The 24,154-nt window shown below is 49.0% G+C and overlaps 7 protein-coding genes across 7 annotated transcripts; 4 read left to right on the top strand and 3 right to left on the bottom strand.

Annotated features, from left to right (window-relative positions):
* Positions 1–1,294: 1,294 nt before the first annotated feature.
* ACHE_31232S (aldehyde dehydrogenase) lies at positions 1,295–2,909 on the bottom strand (the record flags this gene model as incomplete). Its single annotated transcript, XM_043277938.1, has 4 exons — positions 1,295–1,439; positions 1,497–1,942; positions 2,005–2,398; positions 2,458–2,909. The coding sequence occupies 4 exons, from the start codon at positions 2,907–2,909 to the stop codon at positions 1,295–1,297; spliced, it is 1,437 nt and encodes a 478-aa protein (XP_043135767.1).
* A 2,637-nt stretch (positions 2,910–5,546) lies between these two features.
* On the top strand, positions 5,547–6,692 carry ACHE_31231A (uncharacterized protein; the record flags this gene model as incomplete). Its single annotated transcript, XM_043277937.1, has 2 exons — positions 5,547–5,736; positions 5,794–6,692. The coding sequence occupies 2 exons, from the start codon at positions 5,547–5,549 to the stop codon at positions 6,690–6,692; spliced, it is 1,089 nt and encodes a 362-aa protein (XP_043135766.1).
* A 241-nt stretch (positions 6,693–6,933) lies between these two features.
* On the bottom strand, positions 6,934–8,238 carry ACHE_31230S (PCI domain-containing protein; the record flags this gene model as incomplete). Its single annotated transcript, XM_043277936.1, has 2 exons — positions 6,934–6,963; positions 7,012–8,238. The coding sequence occupies 2 exons, from the start codon at positions 8,236–8,238 to the stop codon at positions 6,934–6,936; spliced, it is 1,257 nt and encodes a 418-aa protein (XP_043135765.1).
* Positions 8,239–8,895: 657 nt separating this feature from the next.
* ACHE_31229A (transcription factor IIF subunit TFG2) lies at positions 8,896–10,162 on the top strand (the record flags this gene model as incomplete). The annotated part of the gene is made up of 4 exons (XM_043277935.1): positions 8,896–9,156; positions 9,226–9,487; positions 9,536–9,732; positions 9,791–10,162. 4 exons carry the CDS (start codon positions 8,896–8,898, stop codon positions 10,160–10,162), a joined length of 1,092 nt encoding a protein of 363 aa, XP_043135764.1.
* A 295-nt stretch (positions 10,163–10,457) lies between these two features.
* ACHE_31228A (CCCH zinc finger protein) lies at positions 10,458–12,072 on the top strand (the record flags this gene model as incomplete). The annotated part of the gene is made up of 5 exons (XM_043277934.1): positions 10,458–10,503; positions 10,575–11,138; positions 11,202–11,313; positions 11,365–11,417; positions 11,522–12,072. The coding sequence occupies 5 exons, from the start codon at positions 10,458–10,460 to the stop codon at positions 12,070–12,072; spliced, it is 1,326 nt and encodes a 441-aa protein (XP_043135763.1).
* A 6,540-nt stretch (positions 12,073–18,612) lies between these two features.
* ACHE_31227A (putative bZIP transcription factor) lies at positions 18,613–20,580 on the top strand (the record flags this gene model as incomplete). Its single annotated transcript, XM_043277933.1, has 2 exons — positions 18,613–19,439; positions 19,497–20,580. 2 exons carry the CDS (start codon positions 18,613–18,615, stop codon positions 20,578–20,580), a joined length of 1,911 nt encoding a protein of 636 aa, XP_043135762.1.
* Positions 20,581–21,706: 1,126 nt separating this feature from the next.
* Positions 21,707–23,628, bottom strand: ACHE_31226S (uncharacterized protein; the record flags this gene model as incomplete). Its single annotated transcript, XM_043277932.1, has 5 exons — positions 21,707–22,303; positions 22,390–22,696; positions 22,750–22,843; positions 22,896–22,935; positions 22,987–23,628. The coding sequence occupies 5 exons, from the start codon at positions 23,626–23,628 to the stop codon at positions 21,707–21,709; spliced, it is 1,680 nt and encodes a 559-aa protein (XP_043135761.1).
* Positions 23,629–24,154: the final 526 nt, after the last annotated feature.

Raw genomic sequence — 24,154 nt, 5'->3', positions numbered from 1 at the left:
GAGTAGAGGATAATAATAGAAGAGTGATAGTGAAGAGAGAGAAGAATGGACAAGTGCGACACGCTCTTTTAATGGGCGATCCGGGGGGCGGAGGAGATCCAAGGTTCAGAAGCCGACGCTCTCTATCGGCCGAGGCTGCTCTACCGACCGAACCGGTACATACGGCCTTCTCTCCGATTCTGTACGTTCCAATAATAATTATGGAGTACGGCGTAGAATAGAGAAAGATACTAGAATTATGGTAGCTCTAGAGCTCTCTGAAACGTGCCTTAGCTATTTGTTTTGTGCTCTTGATCTCTCGGGGGACATTATCCCGAGTATTGACAGATACTGTACAAGTACATAGTACTCTGTAGTAGTTGATTCACATGCTAAATGCATTTCACATGTCGCTTACGACTGCGTCATTCGTCTGGTCATACCTGGGGTACTTTGTACTCCAGCATTATCCTGGTCACTTGTCGCTGACCAGACAACCGTGTATACTGATATAGACCTAGCATTATAGGACAACAAACAGAACCCTTTTATTCTATTCCAGTATTCTACTGTCTTATAAAATCCCTTATAACTAACCTGCACAATACTCCGTATAAAATACAATCCTCGTTGTAGACATCGCCCAGTGGCATGCACATCTTGAATGATCGCATTACCCCAGACTTTCCCCCCAACCTCGGTCCGAGCACCACCACTCAGCATCCCCTAATTCTAAGCATCTCGACCTATCCCAATGCCCCGATTACATCCTCTCCCATTCCCCATCCTATTCCACCTTTAAATCTCCGTATAAAAACTGGAGTATTCTCTGTTTACCCCAGATGTTCCCCCATATTTTGGGGTTCAGTATTTTCCACGTATCCCATACCGCGTACTGTAATATCGGCTATTGGTCACATGAACAGAAGCCGAGCGACGTCATTGATATTTGCGGGGTTTGAAGTTACTGGTTTGGGGGGCATTTGCCGGGATTGGAATTTCCGTCTTGTATTTGTACAGTTGAAGTACTGTGGGTGCGATTAAACGGATATTTTATGGTGTTTTATGTTATTTCATTGTCGCGGCTCGTACGTTGTCTTGATGTGATCGTCGTTTATGGGTATCGTTGCTGTGGAAGTGAATATATATTGACAACTCCAGACTTGTCACGGTACATACTGACTGCACCTTCTTGATTGACAGACTGTCTGTGATGTCTTCTGTCGCAACCTACAATGCTTCATTTCCATAGCCTCGCCACAGCCCAATTCAAGACAAAGGATATCACCCAGGTATCATAATCCATTATATACATCTAATCCATCCACGTTACACTCTTGGTCACCAAAAACTCCTCCAGCCCCATCTCCGTATTAAACCGTCCCCATCCACTGGCCTTGACACCACCATGCGGCAGCGCCGGCTCATCCTGGATCGTCATGCTGTTAATATGCACCGCCCTGTACTCATTAGCATCCGCTTAACCATGGTATAGAGAACGCGGGGGAAAGGCCTACCCAGACTGAATCTTCCTCGCCATCGCAAACGCCTTCCTCAAATCCTCCGTAAACACCGATGCCGACAACCCATACCCACTCGAGTTCGCAATCCGTATAGCCTCCTCATCACTCCCAACAACCATGCACGCAGCCAGCGACGCAAAGTTCTCTTCCTGCCACACAGCCATGTCCTCTTTGACACCGCCCAGGATGACCGGTGGCATGCGGACACACGAGTCGGATTGCGGGATGTCTGCTGAGCCGGTGAGGGAGTAGGCGCCTGAGTCGAGGGCGCTGGTGATGAGTTTCTCGACGCGGGTTTTGGAGGCTTGGTTGACGAGGGTTGGGGGTGGGGAAGTGGGATCGGCTGATGAGGTTAAGGCGGTTTTGAGGGCGTCGATGAAGGTTGGGGCGATGTCGGCGTGGATGAGGATGCGGTCCGTTGACATGCAGATTTGGCCGGACTGAGCTGTTAGTATTTTTTATTTCCCCCTCAAGCGCAGTGTAGAAATATAGGGGTACGTACGTTGAGCAAAGCACCCGCCAACACACCCTTAACAGCCGTTTCGATGTTCGCATCCGCGCACACAATTGCGCTATTCTTTCCTCCCAATTCCATCAGGCATGGCTTCAGATTCCCGCCGCATGCGCGCGCAATCTTGCGTCCCACCGCCGTGCTTCCCGTGAAGTTGACCTTGCGCACGGCGGGGTGCTCGATCATGGAATTGACGATCTCGGGGGCATCCTGGGGACGGCAGGAGATCAGATTGAGACAGCCAGCTGGCAGACCAGCTTCATGCAGAGCCTGCGCGATAGCCCAGTAGCAGCGCGGGGTTTGTTCGGAGGATTTAAGAATGGTAGTGTTACCCGCGGCGAGAGCGCACGCGGCGGAGCGGATGCCAAAGACATACGGCGCATTCCTTCACTCATCAGCAAAGCATTCAAACCGCGAAAATCGTAGAAAAGGGAAACAAAATACCAAGGCACAATCCCCAAAATAACCCCCATCGGCTCCTTAACAACCATCGCACTCTGCCCCTCATCCTCCACAACCGGCACACTCCCACAAATCGACGCAATCCGCCCCGCGAGATCCCTTAACATGCGAATCCCCAACGGCGCCACAAACATCTGCGAAGCACCAACGTCCGCGCCCATCTCCGTGCGCATGAACCCCGCATTGCGCTCCAAATTCGCCTCCAAAATGTCAGCAGCCTTCAGGAGGATGTCGCGGCGGACGGCGGGTTTTGTCGCGGACCAGGTTGGGAATGCAGCGGAGGCGGATTCGACGGCGCGGAGGGCATCGTCGGGGGATGCGGCGGCGGCGGTCCAGCAGGGTTGGTTTGTGTAGGGGCTGGTTACGGCGAAGGAGGCGGAAGGATTGTATTCCTCGACGCCGTTGATGATGAGGGGGACTGTTGGGAGGGACATCTTTTTTATTCTATGAGTGTGTATAGTATGCAATGGTGTAAAGCACGGAGTAAACCTCTATCGGGGTTTGTAGTTGATATAATTCACAGTGTACAGATACTAGCAGCTCTACCAAGAATTACTAGTCATGCACAGGGTACCAAGGTTAACAACATCTGTCATGAAGACCCCGCATCTCTATCAACGATATTGACAGCAAAAAGGGGCCTCACAACTCAATCGGTCCATGGTAAACAGCATCCGTCAACTTAACTCGTTTCGTCCAAAGCCCATACCCCAATTCTCCAACATTCTGCTCAAAGTATTGAACCTCTCCACCATTTACACAGGGTGCTCCCAAAGAGGAAAGAAAAAAAAAATCGATCACGGTCCACTCTGGACAAGCGTTAGTCGCGGGATAGGGGCGGCGATCAACTGCCGAGGTGATGCCAGCGAGTAAACGGGCAGATACAGTGCACAAGATCCAAGGTTAATTCAATTCTCGCATAATGCCGAGTAATGAAGATGGCGATTCCGAAAGTCGACTACGAGGGATCATCGCGCTCGACCGTTGGACTATTGTCTACGGCAGAGGGCTTTGCCGGGGCCAGTGCTTTACAGTGTTTTAATGCGCTTGCCTGCTTTTGTTTGTTTGCAAGGTGTGCGAGAAACCCCTGGAATCATGCAATGCAATTCAGTAATGTTGGACCATGCTGTCAAGTTTTTCTTTTCATTGAGCGGGTCTCGTCCCAAGCTACTGGTTTTCCGCTCTGAATCGGGCCCTAGTGTGTCCGGAATGGGAAAGTATTGGAGTAGGGTACAGCACCGCACTGTCTTCACCAGCGGAATATTTACACACTACTGAATGCTTATTTTCCAGGGTACCACGAGTACCAACTTATTATCACTCGCTAATGATATTCATTCCGGGACCTCGTCACCATAAATCATAGCACCATGGCACTCGCCGATGATCCCCTCCCGGCAACCCCGGATAGCCTTAACTCGCTTAACAACGGGCATTTCCTATCTTAGCCGATATTGGATATTGGTGCCATGTGTATCCATGGTTCTTCGGAGACACATAAATGCGGCAGGATAACGCGTGCCTAACACCAGACAGCACTGTTCAACGGAATATAGCCGATCCGGTAATCCTCCGAGCACAACACTATTGCGTGAGAATAACCCAGCACACGATAATCGAGATCATGTTTTACAAGGTGATAGTTCCGTCAATAGAACGATAAAACAAAGTCTCAGCTGTCTCGTTCTGTAATCATTGAACCCAATCCTATCCGCCCAGTTCCTAGGTTGCCGATAGACTTTTGGCAACTGTTGAAAGTTGGCCTAGGGCATGATTGCTTTTTTGGTTGACAGTTTGTCATCTCGATACCCGTTGACAGTGACAGTACGGAGTACGTAGAGAAAAAGGGGTTTCGTTATCCCCCTCACCTTACCCCAGAGGAAAAAGAAACTCTTTAATATCATCGATATGATGCTCCCTGCATGAGGCTTGGAGAGGAAAACGAGCCTCCGGCAAAATTGCGGTCAATAAGGGCCTACCTTCTTGCCCTTTCGGGCAAGGAGGGACAGAAATTGAGTGGCCCACTGTGTGCGCGTTGGAGGTCGGGCGACTTGACTTTTGCGGGATCAGGGGGCGACGATCGAGTTGACGGCCGAAAGATCTTCTAAAGTGTACAGGTTGATACGTAACATGGGTTTTTGTTGAGCCATGAAACTATTGACTGAGATCCGTGGTCTTGATCTGTGCAAAATATTCAGAACACCAATATTCAGAGCAAATATCTAAACTCCGAAAGTCTACGGTGCCTGTATTAGAGTGCTCGCCAAGTACACTGCCTCGGCATCCCGGCGCACATTTATCAACATTTATCAATCAGCGGGTCTGTTCCACCGTTCGATACACACGTGGTGGTAAGTCGAACCGAATGATACATCAAGTCGTGTAGAATCCACTTGAAGCCCTTTCTGCAAGAGAATATGCACAATGTACTCCGTAGAATACAACTGACACCTGCACATTAACGCACTCCGGAACCTGACAATTGTATCGATATCAAATCCATGGATCGGCAGCCCACGAGGTCCCAAATTGACTTCGTTAGTCCCGTCTGTCAATTCCACAATTGCCTGGCTGTCTCTAGCTGAGCCCGCCCCCATTGCCTCATCCCACTGGACACCGAAGAGATAGCAGCCAACAGCACTGGCCGATTTGCGAACCTCGAGCCCACTCTTCGTAGAGCACTTGCAGAAAAAAGGAATGTTAAAGAGTTTTTCATGCTCACTGGTGACGGTGACGCTGGCGACTCCATAGCGGAGTTTGTAGTGCGCTGAACCAGGGTACCTATGTAGTCATTGTGGTTTGATCAGGCAATATGTAGGCTCTTTTCCCCCTCTCCTGCCTCTCTTTTTTCTCTTTTCTTTCCCCAAGATTCCCTTGTTAATCTTCCTCCGGATTGTCCGGAGTTTTCTTGTTTGTACCCATTCACATCAACGGTGGAGGATCCTATACAGGACATGGGCAGATCAACCCGCATGCTCTTGACAATTGCCCATTAACCATTATCATTAATCACGCTCCTTATCTCCCAAAAGTCGCTCCTTTAAGCACATCCCTTCAGAAGAAAAACCAAAATGCCTTCCCTCAACTACAGAGGGGCCGAGATGGTCGCCATCGTCACGGTCCTGGTCGGCGTCTCATTCATCGCAGTCCTCCTGCGAATATTCGCCCGGTTCAAGCGTCAGGTCCGGTTCGGAGTTGACGATTATCTGTGTTTCATTTCAATGGTCCTCCTATTCGCCATGTTGATCGAGTTGGGTTTATGTGAGTGACCACCAACCATCCCACCACTCCATGGAACGTAATATTAACCAACAACAGGGTGCACCATCGGCGGCGACGGCAAACACCAAGCCGACCTCGACATGACAACCATGCTCAACTTCGGCAAGATCTTCCTTGCAAACCAATTCACCTACTTCCTCCTCTGCCCCGCCATCAAAACCTCGATCGTCTGCTTCTACCGCCGCGTCTTCACAACCCAAAAATTCCAACACCTGACCTTTGCACTCAACACCCTCATCGTCACCTGGGCCGCGGGTATCGTCATCGCCTGCGGCCTGCAGTGCCGCCCTATCGAGTCCTTCTGGGACCCCCGCGTTGAGGGTAAATGTTTCGACCAGAACAAGTTCCTCGTCGTCAACCAGATCTTCAACGTCGTTATCGATTTCGTGATTCTTGCGCTCCCCGTGCCTATGATTTGGAATTTGCAGCGCGCGTGGCAGGATAAGCTCGCGCTGAACGGTGTCTTTGCGTTGGGTATCTTTGTTTGCTTTGCGAGTATCTACCGTATCGTCGTGCTGTTTTGGATCAATCCCGCCGATACCACGTACACCGTGTACGAAGCGACATTGTGGACGCATATCGAGCCGTCCATTGGTCTGATCTGTTCCTGTTTGCCGATTATTCGTGGCCTGTTCCCAAAACTTAGGTTCCCTGGCGGTTCGTCGAGGCAGAAGTATGGATATGGAACGGCGCCGTACTACCTTTCCACCAGTGCGTCGCACTTTGCGACGTCCACGGGTCCCAGATCGCCTGGTATCGATTACTATATCAAGATGGAGGAGGGTATTCTTTCGCGGCCTGAGACACGGAAGGAGGGTGAGGCTATTGCTTACCCTACTGATTCGAAACTCGATCTTTCTAGCGCTGGTGGCATCGCTGTTCGAACGGAAATCGATGTTACCCAAGATGCGGCTTCGGCCAAGTCTATTCGATAGACTATTTTCTCTCATTTCTTACTAACTTACTGTCACGCTCATTCACTATAATACCCCCCACGCTCGTGTATATATCCTACTCATGTTTCCCTACCTTTGTTGTACATTAATACCCTTATGAAGCAAGCGCATGTCTCATGATTTGAAGAGGTTGACAATCTAATGTTTGCCGAATAACCTTTTTGAATTGAATTTCATACGACCATTATCTTCGTCAGTTCATCAGCAATCGTACATACCATTAGTCTACCATCTGTCCTGCAGCAAAATCCTGTACCGTATTAGCAATAGCCATGTTTTGCAGATGATAATGACTTACCGGAAACGCGTCCACAATGCTCGCAGCCACTCTTTCTGTATCTTCCGCCACTCCCTGGACTCCTGTATCCCATTGCCGGATATGTCGCCCTGTCGCCGCAGTGCCGACATTACCTGAGTCAAAGTAGATGACGCCCGCGATCTGATCAATACTCCCTTTCAACCGCTCCTGCTCGACCATCCGCGCCGCATACGCCTCCGCCTTCTCACCAGCCGTAAACTCTCCGCTCGCTTTAAGTCCCAGAATAGCGCCCAGTGCATCCGTCTTGATATTCTCGTACAGCTTGCTGGCTGCCACCAGGTTGTGCTCGACCACCGCCTTATCCAAAACAGTCGTGCCGTCAGCCGTCCGCGCAAGCTGGTGTGGGGCCAACCGTTCCGAAAACGCAGCAACCTCCTCCGTATTCAAAAGCCGATCCAGGAACATCTTCTCCAAGATCCCAAACTCCTCCACCGACGTAGCCCTGTCATCCTTGTAGAGCGTAGAAAGAGTCCGAGAGCGCTGCGGACCCGCAGGCGCAAGGACAGCACACCGAATAGCCGCAGCAAGAGCCTGAAGACGATCATTCTCATCCACACCAGCCGCTAAACTCACGTTGAAGTACTCCTGACTAGCATCGAGGAACCGACGACGAGCATCCAAAATCCGAGCCTGCGAGAGCTTGAAGTGTAGCATCAACTCGTGGTCCTCGATCTTGCTAGGCAGGTTTTTAATCCGATTCAAAAACGCCTCCGCACTAGTGGTATCGTCCTCCTCGAGATACAACCGCACAATGCGAATCCATAACCGCACCTTGGCCGAGTCCGACACCAACCGCTGCGAACTATCAACGTGAATCCCCTGCAACGTTTTCGCAGCTGACGAATACTCCTCTTCCGCCTCGTATGCATCCGCCAACAGCTCGCGTAGTTGAGCATCCTGCTCCTCGACCGACGTGGAACGAGACTGCAACAGTGTCACGGCATGCTGGCCCACTTTGATCTTGGTTTCTGCAGAGAGTTTTTGCAAGGCGGCGATGAAGGCGTCGAGGATGGGCCGGGCTGCGACGATACTGATATCTTCGGTCAGGACGGAGTCGAGGTAGTAAATGAGGTCTTGGGCGCGTTCGTGCTCGGATGAGGTTGTGACGATTTCGGAGAGGAGGTTGTTGTAGAGCTGGAGTTTGTTTTGGGGGTTACCGGAGGTTTCGATCTCCGCTAGAACGGAGGTGATTTTCTGGGAGGCCATTTTGTCTGTGGTTTGCCTCGTAGGAGGATGGTTCGTGGAGATGGGGGGATGTGGAGGGTGGTAATGGTGATAAAGAGAGCGGCAGTTGGATGGAAGCTTGGCTTATCGATAAGAACTGAGGCTAAAGTCTGCAGGGTAAATAAAAGCAATACAAACAGGCCGATTGTTTGCGGATATTCAAAGCAAAGATTCACTTTTTTATTCTATTTTACTCTATTTTTTGTTTTTGGGTGATTGAGGTGCTGGTTAGATCACCTTTACTCATGCTTGTAGTTTGTTTGTATCGGCCTCGGTATATGATAATTTCTGCGACAGGTAGTTTTTTTTTTTTTTTTTTTGGACGAGAAAGATAAAAATTTTTATATAGCAAAAGTCTAGATCTAGTATACTACTATTCAGAAACGTTTGACAGCAGACAACATATTTCGTAACATACACCCATAGGTGCTGGTCTATCGCCGCCACCGCCTTCGACTTCCGCGTTCTTCTGATCAGCGAGGCCGAGCCACTGTTATTAGTCCTACATCACTCCCATCGCAACCCGACTCCCCACCCTCACCGTCCTCGAACGCCGATTCTCTGCAGTCGCATCACATCGCCCTCCTCAGATAACCGAAAAAACTTTCGACGCTCTAACTAACCGCCGTCTGCGCCGCCATGGCCCAAGTCAAGCAGGAGGACACCTCGACGCCGTATATCAAGCCCGACCCAGACACCAAGGAGGGGATCGGCTCGTTTGATGATGAAGATGATCTATACGAAGATGCGGGAGATTTGGATTTCACAAACGCTGCGCAGAATGTGTGGCTTTCGCGGATTCCGCGGTCGCTATGGGAGCATTGGTCCAAGTTGGATGATGATGAAGAGATTCAGGTTGGGACGATTAGGATAGAGGGGGAACCGAATGATATTAAACGGGTGCGTTATAACTCCCTCTATGTTGGTCTCTGTCTTGTGCGTTGCTCATGGTTATACCGACTTGTCTAGGTCAGTTTGCGCATTAATGAACGGGAGGACAACCGGGATATTCCCAAAGATTACACTCTGCAACGTCAAACAATGCTCGCCGGAGCTACGCATTCGACGCAAAATACATACGTCTTCACCGAGAAGGACATCCCTGGGGTGGAGAATCGGTTAGCCACGTTTGGAGAGGCTCGGTCGGCTTTGTACGAAGCCATGAAACGAGAGGCTCGGAAAAAAGATCACAAAAAGAAATGGGAGCCTTACGTTCGGAAGACAGTACCAAGTATGTTGGACAACCGTTAGTGAGAAGCACAGAGCTGACCGGATACAGAACAAACGGCTCTTGTTGGAAGCGTCGGTGAGGAGTTCAATACTCTTCCTGTCGAGAACGAGGAGTTCCGGATGATCTCAGAGAGGAAGGCTTTGGAGGCGCTCAAGCCCAAGCGCGAAACCGTGTTCATCGACAAAGTACCAGGCAAGCTGCTCCAACCCCGGAATGCGCTGCCTGGAGACAGGAGTGCCTTTGTGGTAAGTTTCGCCGTGTCTTTACTATTCCGTATATCCCTGTATCTCACACTTCCTCCAGCAAGCAACGAAACCCGCCAAGGGCAAAGCGCAAGAAAACAAAACCACCCGTATGCCGCAAAATGAACTGCTGGATCTTGTCTACCAATGCTTCCGCGAATACAAGTATTGGCCATTCAAGGCGCTTAAGGCACGACTCCGGCAACCAGAGGCATATCTCAAGCAGACTCTGGAGATGGTGGCGCACCTGGTCAAGTCTGGTGACTTCGCAATGACATGGGAATTGAAACCCGAGGCCAAAGAAAGCAGTTATGCCAATGCTTTTGGCTACGGTGATGCCAAGGAGGAGGCCGCGCCGGGGACCGATTTGAATATGGACGATGTTTCTGATGAGGATCCAGACGAAGAGATGCAGTTTGAGAATGTGGCCTAGTATCGTGGATGGAGGAGATTCTATATGTAGCATATAAGCAGAATACGGCGTTTATATTGGTTGGATGGTATATGGCGGGCATCTGGACTAGATATTTAATGGGTCTTCTTTTATTTTAGTCTTTCCCTATGGGGTAATGAGCAGAGCTGTAGACAACGTGATTTTGACCGCCACAGCACTTGCCTCTTCTGCGGGCTGCATCATCAGCATCTACGCAACGCCCACCACAAACAATTTTAAAGAGGAGGTATATCACTGAAAACAATTAAGAGTGGTATTTGAAATCAGAGCCATCATGACTGAAGACCAAGATCTACTGTCCAAAATCAGCCAGCTTGCTGGTAAGCGACTGACCAATGCAACTTTTATTTACTTGGGCGCACTCGCTCATCTGAACTGTGCATCCTTCTAGGCCAGATTAATCGGCACAAGAACCAATCTACGCAAGGTCAGAATGACTTCGCCCCAGCTCCCTACGCGACGCGCCATGACACTTCTCGCTGGGCACCGTATCGAGGACGTCACTACGCGCCGCGGGGACGACCTGCACCTCATCGTCACCGGACCTTAGTCCTGAATAACACGGCGGGGCCAGGACAATCCTCTGGCTTGAGTCCCGCATCTACACCTGGTGCTCCCGCGACAGAGAACAACGAGGCACCGGCATCGACGTCCAACGGATGGGTTGCGAAACGCGATCGCCATATGCAACTGATCAACTCGGCCGTCTACGACAAGGAAGCGCAGGCGAGGGCGAAAGCGATGGAGGATACTCGCAAGGCGAAGGCGCAGAAAAAGACTCAAGTCGAACAGGCCAAGGTGCTCAGCTACGCTCAGGGTGTTGGAAGACAGTTTCCGCCCCCGACTGTTGCTGCTGCGCCGGCTGCTGCTGCTCATCCGGCCGGGTATCAGCTTTTCTTCAATGATATTCCGTTTAGGATAGCGAGAGGTGGAAGCAAGTTGATCCGCATGTCCAGTGCGACTCCCATCGACTCCGATATGACTTGTTATTCGAGGACTGGCTTACCAGGAGCACCAGATGATCCGAATACCGCCAACAACACGCCGAAGAGAGTCTCCGTTGCGGGTGTCACGTTTGTCCGGAGCAAGAATGGAAATCTCCACCGACTTGGTGCGGTGACTTCGAAAAGGTGGCGGTTACCACTCGGTTTCGCGAATCAAAAGACTCACGGTGCATATAGGAACCCGACCGTCAAGAAGAAGAATGAACTTTGCAAGAGATTTACTACGACGGGTACCAATTCCCTCAAGGCCGACGTTTCATTTCCTTTCTTTACTTCTTTTTGTCATTGCGTATTTTTCGTTGGTCGTTGATATCTATACTGATTCCTTGACCAGGTACCTGCTACAAAGGGCCGTCGTGTTTCTATATCCACGATCCAAACAAAGTCGCTATTTGCAAAGAATTCCTGCATGGAAAATGCAGCGCAGGTATTGATTGCGACCTTTCCCATCAACCATCGCCCCACAGATCCCCTACTTGTTTGCACTTCCTTCGGGGTCGCTGCGCGAACCCGGAATGCCCGTATGCTCACGTTCGGGTGACCCCTGGCGCACCTGTCTGCAGGAATTTCGCAACTCTGGGCTACTGCGAGAAGGGTGCGGACTGCGAAGAACGCCACGTGAACGAGTGTCCCGATTACGCCAACACCGGGGTTTGCAACAGGAAACATTGCCGTCTGCCTCATGTGGATCGGGCGGGTCAGATGAAGAATGCAGCCATCAGAGCGGAAGGACCGCAGGACGAAGAGTCTGATGCCTCCAGTGAGGAAGAAGAATACGACGAGATCGACTCGGATGACGTCGACTCTGACGATGAAGATCCGGAATTCATCGAGGGCGTCGACACTGGCGAGCTCTCGCAGCAACAGGATTTTGTCCATTTTTAGTTCACTACCACTGCATACTAACTGTAAATACGTTTTCGTACAATGGGGCCCGGGCCGGTGCCACGACATGTATACCCGATGGAGGATACCCACACCACGTTGCATGAACATTGGAATTTGCCTGGGAGCGTTGATTGGTTTTGTTATGTATCCGTATCGATACCTTGTTTATTGGTTAGGTAGCGTATTGAATGGATCGAGCATCCTTTGTATTGCTTGATTGCTTGAGCACGTTTGCCTGTGCAAACCAGTATATGTATAAGGAACTAGCATTCGATGTTAATGTAGTCTTCTACTCCGTACATGAGTTTGCTATAACTAGCGGAGATAATATAAATTCCACGATAGGTTTCCCTATTTCATGGAAATAGAACATAATAGTAAATGACTAAAGAGAAAGAGAGTGCTGATTGTCAAGACTCTGCTTCTTCTTTTGCTGCTGACTTAACTGACTCGATCAATTCACTGCGACAGCTGAGGCTGAAAATCTTCTGTGAGGGAAAGACGTCGTTCTCTTACCACTGCAACCATCGCAAACTCATCACAGTGCAATTCGCCAAAATGGTCGATAGTGGTCAAAAAAAATTGACGTGCTCACTGTAGGTGCAGCACAAACGGCTATCCATCTTTGGATCCAGGACCAGACCAAGGGTACGGAACTAGCAGTCAAGCGTTTCCGGAAAAACATAGAAAACCTTGAGAAGCCCGAGGACAAGTACGAGCTGTGCAGGGAGATGGAAAGATTGTGCGTCCTGCGCAGCGAGGTTAATGAAGTCCAGGTGGCTATAGTTCTCGAGGAAGTGAAAAAAGTCGACGACCTGGAGAAATGGTCCAAAAAGGATGGAGATCTGTGGACTTCAGTGAAAAAAATTGCTGATCGTCCATACGACACCACGAAGGTCACAAGAGATGATTGGAGTACCGTCGAGAAGGCTTGCAGTAGGGAGATTGTACTACGTCTAATCGAAATATGAAATCGATCTGCCGACCTACAGCAAGAACCGCATATTCTGTCTCGAAAGAAAGAGAGAAAGCAAAGCAAACAATGAAGCTTTCGGTCGAGGCGTAACAGTCTTTTTTTGATGCCACGTCGTCCTCCTGGAGAACACAGGGCATCGATTTGACTCTCATTACATCCTCGCCGATGCATCGTCGCCAGAGATCATCAGAGCTTGATTCTGGGTTGCGTGGAGCTTTGAAGATACCTTACTTTAGACGAGGTTTCTCTGTTCCAATCACCATCTATCGAAGCCTTAAAAAATCCCAATGCAGGACGCTCACTGCATCCTTCGGCATGCATTGGCTACCTTTCTTGATTGCAGAATTAGTTTTAAATCTGGCATACGCGCTTTTTTGGCCTAGCATTCTAACAAGCTATAACACCTGTTAACTCCGATCAAATGAAACCTGTAGTCGACTTCTTCCCCTACGATACAACCCAGGCTCCACAAATCCGTACGATAATCCATGTGGTCTTCAAATATAACTTCGGGTGCCCAAACTGCTAGTGGTGTGTGAAGTGTTTGAGGAACAGTTTTCTGCAGGAATGATTCACCAAAGTCGACAACCTTGACAATATTTGACAACGGCCACGAATGCATCCTGGCAGGTCTAACAATATATTCCGGTATACCATGTTCTAGAGCTTTACCGTCACTCATGTGGACATGTCCGGTTTCTGGCATTCCTAACGTCTTAATAAATTCCTTCTTCGGTACATTATCCATAGATGGAAGTCTCCCATCAGGAAAGCGTGCATCGATCGCGTCAGGAACACTTGGCCCTAAGAACTCAAATACCAGGCAGCGATGTATTCCGTGAGGACCCCTTTGATTCTCCAACTTCCGTCCCAGTTAGACGCGAGCTCAGCATGCTTTCCAGTGTCAGCCGGAGCGATTGTTCTTCTGTTGAAATGCGGTTATGACCAGTTCAGTATAAATTGAGTCTATGGTTAATTCGCTAGAGGTCTCGGTTTGCTTTATTTTGTAGAATTGAAATGGAGTAATACTATTCTCTTTTCAGGAAGAGCACGCTGTATACCAGTAGATATTCTACATCGGATTGGAAAAAAAAAAAAAAGAAGGTTCTTCGAAGTCATTTGATTTAGTTTCGAGATGAATAAAATGGCTTGGGGATAGAAATCGAATGCCACATCATAAAGGCTATATTTCCAGGTATGAAAGACCATGTTGCCATTGTCTTGTTCATTTTATCCGGTCTCTAGTCAAAACCAGCGGCATGAGCCCTGCTTGGCTGTGGGCATTATTGCGGCTGATATAATAATAATAATGCCAGCAAGGATGTCTTGGGTGCTTGGATTTCTGATATATATTGATATTCTGCAGAGGATAACCAAGAACATTTTATATATCTTTGAAAACAAGTTGATGGCAGACCTATTGTCACGGCGCTCTACTAGGATAATGGAACATCCAACTCATGGGTTCTACCTAGGTAGCTCTCGACGAGGATAATTGACATGAGGAAGGAAGAAAGAAGGTAACGCCATATTTATCAACAAAGCAACAAAGCAAACAGCCACGCCTCACGTGATAACCAACCAACGTGACCAGGCCGTCACACCTATGTCAAGAGTCCCATGATGTAATGAACACAAACCAACTTGCCACAGACAGATAAAGAAATTCAATAATTGAGAGACAAACTCTTACGGGGTATGGTTGACGATGGTGGGATTAAAGAAAAGATGTGAAATATGAAGCCAATCGTTGAACCATATGCTGAGGTTCTCATTGCATGACTGTAGAAGTTATACCACATGCAACTTCCTAGCTAGGTGTATAGTTACAGAGTAGTGCCCCAGTGTGAGTGATGGAAACTTGTTTAGTCAACTGGTTCAAGCTGCAATGCCGTGAGTATTAAGTGTATCAGTATTACATTGGTATTGGAGCAGCAAGTCAACACAAGATTAGAAAGAATTGGGAAAATACTTTGACCACGCTATAAAGTCATATCAAGTTGTCAAGCTCCAAGTACACCCCCCAAACCCCAATCTGACTCATCCAACACAGCACAACACAGCATAGAATAACAAGAAACATAAAAACACAAGCATACACAGCAAAGCTCAAGCTCAATCGGCCGACTAACACCCAGAACCTACTTAGAGCCAGTAAGCTGCAACGCAATGCAATCATACATAACTCCTGTCCTGTAGCAAGAACCAGGTCAACAGCAAAACACCACCAATGGAAAATTTCACAGAAATGACGAAAAATAAGCAGCGTCCTGTATCGATTTGCTGCGCTTTGCTTTGCTGTAACAGCGATCAAATCGATCGGGGGGTATTTATTGGTGGCCTTGTTTGTTAGGTCTTCATGGTCTCTTTTGTTTGATTTGTGCCATATCGGTATTGGAGTGTTTTCTGCACGGAGATGGATGGAGAATGGAGAACGGAGAACGGTGGACAGGGGACAGGGGACAATGGGATAGTTTCCCTGTATGTTTGTTGGAAAACGTGGTACAAGTTATGGGATAGTAATCGTCATCGTAGGTCTTATTCGGAGTAATTGCACAGTGTACTCCGCTGGTTGGTAATAGCTGTATAGCATGGTTGTAGTTGGATGAAGGTAAATGATCTACGCCGGTATATCCATGTCTATATCCATATTTACATCCATTTTTACATCCCACGGAGTATACGAGATAATACTAGGAATCCTGTAAGTGAATGCATCGATAAAATACAGAGTAAAGGTATTTTAGATCTGAGATTGGGCAACAATGATATTGTACATGTACCTGTACATGTAGCTGTTGCAGATGCAGGAGGACAAGAGCTTTGTGTGTGTATTGTGTATGCTGCGTTTATGTGTGTGCGCAAAGTATGTGTATGGGTGCTTGTACTTCGTACTCCGGAAATACAAGCAGAGGGCAACAGATAGGTTGATAGTGGATGTTGACGGGATAGGCGATTGCTCCGTACCTTAGTGTGCTCAATATGTGTATCGAGAACTTGTATTGTGCAATACAATAAATACACGCTTCGCCCCTCGCCCACAATCTAGAAAAAGAAAAGAAAAGCAGATCAATGGTTCTCCCTCAGCCCCAACTCTATTCCCTCCCAAGTGGAAACGCCAATATCAAAACCCAACCAAGATAGGAGGGGGGCTACGAGGGGCTTTACGAATCCGGAGTCCACTGAATCCAGTAAACCGTTACAATTGGATCGGAGTGGGCTGTTCACCGCCAGGATGGCTAATCTACAGCCATCGGCTACGAAAGTCTGTTTCCTCGTGCGAGTGCTCTGTATGGAGTGGGAAAAAGTATGACGGACGGGTCCGAGGCTGTTAGTTTGGCGTGTATGCAGGAGTAGAAGTAGGAGCTTGGGGGCGAAGAAGACGCGTTTTCGGTTTGAGTTTAGGTCGGGTTTTTTTTTTGTTGGCGCTTCATTTCACATGGTGTCGATGGCGAGTTCAGGTTCGTTTATTCTCAGACGAGGTGATTCCCGATTGTTGTATTCTGTATTGTACCTCAGGGGTTGAGCATCGCCATTGCTGAGTGCGAGTGCGTACGGCCGAACCGAGGAGCTCCGTCGATAAGAATCCGGAGTGCTGCTTACCTACCCTTTATGGTTATCGTTGAGCATACAAGCACACCCCTGTCATAGAATAGCAAACGTTATCCTCGATTAACCCGATCCGGAAACCAGTGGACAGCGACGGTGATGCTAAAATGATGCTGATGCTGAACGGGTCACACTTGCTGACCGAGGAAATGTTTCATGTCCCTGTCAGTCAGTCGAAAATAGGTGACACTGTAATCGGCAGACAAGCCGAAAATACCGAGAGATACCGTTGGGGATGCTAAGAGCCGAACAGAATTTGATTTGGAATGATCACTCGACCGAGGGTACTCCGGACTGGGGCCCGCGGAGTACTCTGTATGAGTACGGAGTATCCGCACTCGTAATGTAAACCTGGGTGAGTGCAAATCCCATCCATATGGTAGAGAGATCCTGCATGCAGGTCTGGTATGTACATCCGACCGTACGTACTGACCAAGTGCCTTCATGACCGACAGAAGAACCTGCACCGCACAGACAGATCCGAGATGCTGGTCAGCTCGCCCAAGTTTTGACGAGGGGATAAGAACGGAGATGATTCGGCAGGAGAGGAAGAAAGTTGAAGCTTATTGATTGCCTAACTTCTGACACTCATTTTGGTACCTTGTCTGTAGTACTTTGATACTTGCTTGGCCTGCTTTGATTGCTAGCTATCGGAGGTCCCTGAACATAGCTGCAGAAACTGCCAGCATTAGTAAAGCCGTGACATCCGAACGGACCGATACAAGGGCCCTCCGCAGAAGCAGTGATGCCCTAAGCCAAGCCCGATAGCCCTATTACTTGTATGAACAGGAAAGAGTCTCGTGGTGGTTAGTGATTGATCTGTGCAGTGGATGCGAGTGTTGTGCTTCCGTTGGACGCAAAGCACGAGCCACTAAACCCAAACGGGGGTGGATCATTGATCTCGGGCCGGGCCTTGACCAGATGGGTTGGTTTACTGGTAGGTATTACGATAGTTACTGGTAAGAATAGGCCTATGAGTAGGAGTGGTAGGAATAGGGAAAGTTCAGTCTATTTTACAAGTACACAGTATACTCTGGAGTACTACGGAGTTCTGGGAAGTGAAGATGAACGAGCTGACGGCATGATCTGCTCCGCCTGTAATACCGTACTGTACATGGGACGTTGATCATGATCATGGCACAGACATCTGATCATTTGGGCATCTACTGTACTTGTACTATGTAGTCCGCTTGGTCAAAAGTACTATGTTCAGTCAGTAAGGGTAGAGAATACACAATACTCAATATCAGATCAGTACTGACTCGTAACTGACTGGAGATCTGTACGAGATCTGTATGTAATACTTAACCATACTGGTAGATTGGGCTAAAATGATGCTGAACCATGGTACATGGACGTTAGTGTAAATGTATTCCTGTCCATCGAACAGCAGCTCAGTAGAGCTACAGAGTACCTGCTATAACGGACTTGGTACCAGTTATACATACCCGCTGCACGTCTGCCCAAAACCACATACAAAGCATCCAATCACGGCCATTCGCCAAACTCGGGAGGCTCTCAGAATTTGTTGCATTTTATTTTATTTTTGTTTGACCGCTAGTGACCGATGGGGATCTTGTATAGAGTAATATCCTTCTGATATTCAGTATTCTGTTTCAGTGTAATAGTGCAAAACTACTTATCTACGTCTTTCGCCCCTCCTCCTCGACTCTCTTCTTCCTGTCCAACCGGTGGTACAACATCAAAAAAGAGATCTAATTCTCTTCTCTTCTCTTCTTCTTTTATGGTGCTTTTATTGTGTGCTTGTTTCTCCTTTTCTTCCTTTTTTCCTTGAAACTTCCATTTCCCCATCACCCCACCTTTTTGTATATATCTTTTCCTTTTTTTTTTTTCTTTCGTTCTTACACACCGCCTCTTCCTGCTCCATCCGACTCCATCGTCCATCTCCATCGACTCCATCGACTCTCCTATTCTTGCTGGGATAGAAAAAGATGGCCCGGTATTCTCAGCCATCTTCTTTTGACTTCTATCAACAATCGCCTACTGCCCTCGAGGCAAAACCTTCCCTTCCCGAAGAGGACGAGATGAGTGTGTTGGATGATAAGATCCTCGATTCCACGACTTCTCCAGAACTGTCTTCTTCTATTTCCGACCACCGTCGCCCTTCGTCATATGACCAGGACGCCTTCTCGCATCGGGATTCTATCTGGTCCGACTATTCCTCTTCTTCCCACTCCCGTCACAACTCGCAGGTCGGGCATACCATGTTTGATTCCGCCCCCTCCAACCCTTTCATGCGTCTGGACGCACCTCATCCCGCTGCTGCTGCGGCTGCTTCGTCTTCCTCTTATGGGCATCACGCTCCCTGGTCCCTGTCCAGAGAATCGGGTTCTTGCACACCAACCGCCCTCTATGACCACTTCCCTGGTGAGCTCGACAGCAACTCTTCTGCTCCCTTCACTGGTGGTGCTGTCGGCCCCGTGAGTGCCATCAACTTCCCCTCCATGTCCTCCTACCGCAGCATGGCCTTTGCCGCCCCGGGTGCCGTTGCCATGTCGCCCCAGTCCAGCCAGGGTTGGATGCCCGCTTCGACTGACATGCCCGATGCTGCTGCCCGTGCACACAAGAGTCCTAGCTACCGTCACACCTCTCCGCTGAGTGTCCGTCGGGATGGTATCCGGAAGAAGAATGCTCGATTCGAGATCCCGGCTGAGCGTACGTTGAGTAACATCGACCACCTCATCAGCCAGTCGACAAACGAGGAGGAGATCAAAGAGTTGAAGCAACAGAAGCGTTTGCTGCGCAACCGTCAGGCTGCGTAAGTCCCCAACCCCACTCCTCCCTTGCGCTTTGAATGTTCGCTAACCATGTCCAGTCTTGACTCGCGTCAACGGAAGAAGCTGCACACCGAAAAGCTCGAAGAAGAAAAGAAGCAGTTCACTCACGTCATCAACGACCTCGAGGACGCCCTGCAGAGCATGAAGATCCGTGAGGCCGAACTGCTCCGCGAAAAGAGTGAATGGATCGGCACCCAACAGCAGATCACCCAGTACATCGAAAGCATGCACATGGAGAAGGACGAGCTGATCCGTGCCCACACCCTCGAGACCGCCGAGCTGCGCAAGAAGAACAACATCCTCAAGGAGACCGTGGAGAAGCTGGAGCGTCAGCCTAAGTCCTCCGCGCCGATGTCCCACGAATTCTCCGACTTTGAGAACCTGACCATGGACAACGGTGGCTGGGAGGACTTTAGCATGGCCAATGGTCTTCCTATGGAGCAGTCTGCGGGCTTGGTTGTGTCGATGAACAACAACAGCAGCAACGAGAAGACCGCTGAGAAAGCCACCAACGACCTTCCTTTCAGCTGGAATGCTTTCTACATGTGCCTTCTTTTCGGTGCTTTCATCGCTTCCAACGGTGCTTCGCTCTCCCAGCACTCCGTCCCTCAATTGTCGGAGGAATACCGTGCCGAGTCGGCCAATGTTCTGAGGGCTGTTTTGAACTCGTCCCCGGCCGAGCTCGCCCAGCAGCCCGCTTCGTCTGCGGGCGCTGCGCTCCCTACGACCATCAGCGGTGCTGAGATGGCCCAGCTGACCGCGGGAGCCACGAGCAACCTGGATGAGCTTCACAACTCTCTGACCATGCCGACTAAGGAGCAGCAGCAGGAGCAGGCTTTCGCCCTCAACGCTGACCAGTACAACTCCCTCACCACGTTCGATGACTCTCATGTGGAGTACAAATCTCAGCAGCCTTCCAACCTTCAGCAGGCCTTGAGCAACATGCGGAACAATGCCGCGCCCAAGGCGTCTGCGCGACCCGACGTCTACTCTCGATCTCTCATGTGGGATCGGGTTCCTCCCAAGGTGATCCGCGACTTCCAGCGGATGGTGCAAGACTATGGTGCGGCCCCCAAAGATGAAGGCAAAAAGCGCCGGGCTTCGATGATCGCGCGTGATTGAACGTGCCCCTTTCACCCTTTTCACCATCTTTTCTCCTCTCTCATGAATGACCCCAAGCAACCTTGCAAGGTTGTTCGGAAGGATAATGCATTGTTATGATGTCCATTTCTGTCTTATGACTTACAACCAGGAACACGGTACTACGGGACGGATTGCTTTTTGTTTTAGCAAGCGATTGCATTCTATTTTGTATTGATTTGCTTTGAGCTTTTCGTTTCTTCTTTTCTCTTTGCTCTGTTTTTTCTATCTCGCTTTGTTTTGTTTTGACTTGATTTGCATCTGACGAGGCCGACCAAAAAAACGGCATTCCTGTGATGATTACTATCTTATGATTGATGACGATGTGCTTGACTGTTTGAAGCGTGCGTTTGCTTTTGCTTATCATGTTCGTTTTTTCCATTTTCATTATTGTCATCTTGCTTTCTTTTTCTCTTTTTTTCCTACTCTACTCAACATCGCCACGGGTAGAACCTGGCAAATTCTCTTTACAGGAGTGTCTGAGATATGGCTCTTTTCTGTCATATATTTTCGGTCAGTTGGGTTTGCCGACTTGGCTTTCTATCTATCTTGTGGTCGTGTCGTCTTGCTCGCGTGTGGCCAGCGTGGGGAGATTATGATGACTGATGATTGTTTATACTGGTGGACTGTTATATGGTCCCGTTCATTCTTTTGGATATATTTTTTCCTTTGTTCATGTTATATATACGTTTGTTTCGATTTTGATATTTGAGACTGATAGTATTCCAATTACAAAATTTATCCTTTTACAACCCTTGTTGGTTTTGCTTCCTCGTTTCGTAGAGCACCGTACGGAGAACAGATTAGATTAAATTGGCCACACCTATTCCATTCAAGTAACGCACGAATAGTAGTCCAGTTTCAAACAAACCCCTAGCCTAGCCTCACTTCACCATCAGTAAGATTGGGCCGTAAGGTCCTGCCTGTTTTGGTGTGTCTTTGGCTTATCACGTTTTCTGTATGGGCGATTCGCCCGGCCCCGGTTTTGGTCTCGCGGACAATATCGAACACAAAACACGAGACCCTCAGAAAGCGAAAAAAAAAATCAAAAAATCAAAAATCGAAATAAAAGTAAAAGTAAAAGAAAAGATATTAATAGTAAGCTGGACTAAACTAATATTAATGCTAGATTTAAATGCAAATGCATGATATGGCATAGCAAACATAACACAAGACACTGCTGCGCCACGGCGTCATCGGACAGATCCATAGATCCATAGATTATTATGGACCGGCACTGGCACATGTATGATACATAGCCCGTGCTACTATTTGGGATCATATTTATCTTTCCAGATCCTGTGTCATAATTCAAATATAACATGTCAGCCTGGAAGGAGGTCACACAATACGGTCGAAGATCGACAAGGATAATGAGGTGGGGTTCGGGTTTAGGTTGTGGCTGGCGGAGGAATTGTGAAATTGTGACGGGGATGCATAAGCAGATTTGTGGATGGTGCGTTGAGAGCCAATTGATGGGTTTGTCTAAGATCACACTCCAAGATGAGGGTGTAGCGAATGGTAGGTGCTGAAGATTGGTTTGAGAGTCATGGGCATGGCTAGGGAGGGAGAAATGGGAGGGGTGATTATGGGTTGGGCTAGGAGAGAGAAGAGGAAGGGGAGGGGAGAGATGAACGTACCAGGAATTCCCGACTAGCTTGTTTCCTTTCGATTCAGCGAGGCGGTAGTATTTGGCTGCTGCGAACTGATTGTACGAGTATGGTTAGCATCTGTAAATCGAAATCCAAGGACGGAAGCCTCCCCGATCCCGGTAGGAGTGACCTGACGCACCTTATCCTTCTTCCCCCCAAAACCCTCCAAATAACACCAAGCAGATTCATTCATAGCATCCGTATCCCCCAGATTCGCCGCCGTTTCGAAGTATTGTCTCGCCGCGACAGGATCCTTAGCCACGCCCCAACCATTACGGAAGCAATTCGCCAGTTCGAAGATGGCAAGTACGAGCTCGCCTTTCGCTGCGCCGCCTTTTTTGTAACCAGCTTGCAGGGCTTCGGATTCTATGCTTGCGGAGTTGGAGGCTGCGGCGGAGAGATAGGTGATTGCGCGCGAGGGATCTTGGGTGCAGCCCCAACCGTGTCTGTATACTGATTAGTATGGTTGTATTGGAAAGGGAGCAAAGGATGAAGGTACCGTAAGGCGAGGCCGTAAAGGACTTGACTTAGGGCGTGGTTGGCGCCGTTTGGGTCTGCTAGTTGGCCGAACATTTTAGTAGAGGCTTCTAGTTCTGTAGCGTGTAAGTCAGTATCGTTGCATGTAGGATACGGAATCTGTCGTACCTCCAGCTTCATGAAGACGAATTGCCTCTTGGATATCAACCTGCAACCATTAACCACCAAGCAGTGTAAAAGTCCGTATCGCTGCACATACATCTCCACTCGAATCAACCGCCCCCCGACTCGAACTCCTCGACCTCGTCCCAGACCCCGACCCGAGCGACGACCCCGACTGATCACCATAAAATGACGAACTTGGCGACAACCCACCCCCAAACCTCGGATTCTGAACCAGCACCGTAGCCCTCTTCTCCCATTGTGCCTCCCGATCCTGCGCATCCCCCATCCCATCATCAATTTGCGGCAAATCAGCAGGTATATGAGCCGAGACGGGACTCGGGCTCCTTGAACCGCTCCGGTCAAGATGCAATAATTGCGATAACCGTCGCGGACGACCAGTCGGGGACGTCGGAGACGCTAACGTCGCGCCCTCTGTCGAGAATTCATTGGATGGAGATCGTGACAATCGGCGGAGGAAGTTCATAGATTTTCGGGGTGAGGACGAGGAAGCTGAGGAAGGGCGCGAGGGATCGAGTCTTCTGTCGTAGTCATCTTCGTCGAAGACGACGGGGCTAGTGACGATTTCGTCGGAGGTGGTGGTGTCGGATGCGACGAATCTGATCTCGGGCACAGCGGGGCCGGGAGGGATCATAGGGGCGGACATGCCAGTCGCATACTGGCCGTTTGTAGTGTAATGGATATCATCCTTCTTCTGAAGGATCTCTCGTAGAGGCATCGTGTTGATCGTGATCGCGTGGTGTTTGCTTATCGGTTTTTGCGGGGTGAATGCGGTATTCGGTAGTCTGAGAAGAAAGCGGGGGTTAAGTTAATAGTGGCATAGTAAATCATATATGCTGGCGTAAATAAAGACAGCCTTGTTCTATTCTGGTCAATATAAGGCTGACGCAGTGTTATGGCTGTGGTTGAGAGAAAGAAGACGGAGAGCGTTGTCTGGTTGAGTTAGTCGGCTTGGCCGAGTGTCCCATGAATCAGGGAGTGTGTTTTGAGCAAAGATTGGCGTTATCTGGACCATCGTGGCACGGCTGCAGATTTTGCATTCATTCATAGTGTTCCTCAGTTCATCCTGTGAATTGAGATGGATTCAGTCTCTATGAGAATTGGACGAAAGAAGACACTTGATCAGTGAAGATTAACTAAAGGAGTCAGATTACATAAGGGCTTGCATCAGACAGATCATGCAGGGACGTTTTTTGCAAGATTTCCTAATCGGTCTCTCGAAAGTATCAGAGGTATCTTTAAGG

The sequence above is a fragment of the Aspergillus chevalieri genome, chromosome 3 (assembly GCF_016861735.1).
Source record: "Aspergillus chevalieri M1 DNA, chromosome 3, nearly complete sequence".
NCBI classification, from domain to species: Eukaryota; Fungi; Ascomycota; class Eurotiomycetes; order Eurotiales; family Aspergillaceae; genus Aspergillus; species Aspergillus chevalieri.
Note: the sequence above shows the minus strand (reverse complement) of the source record. Positions and strands in the feature narration are given on the sequence as shown.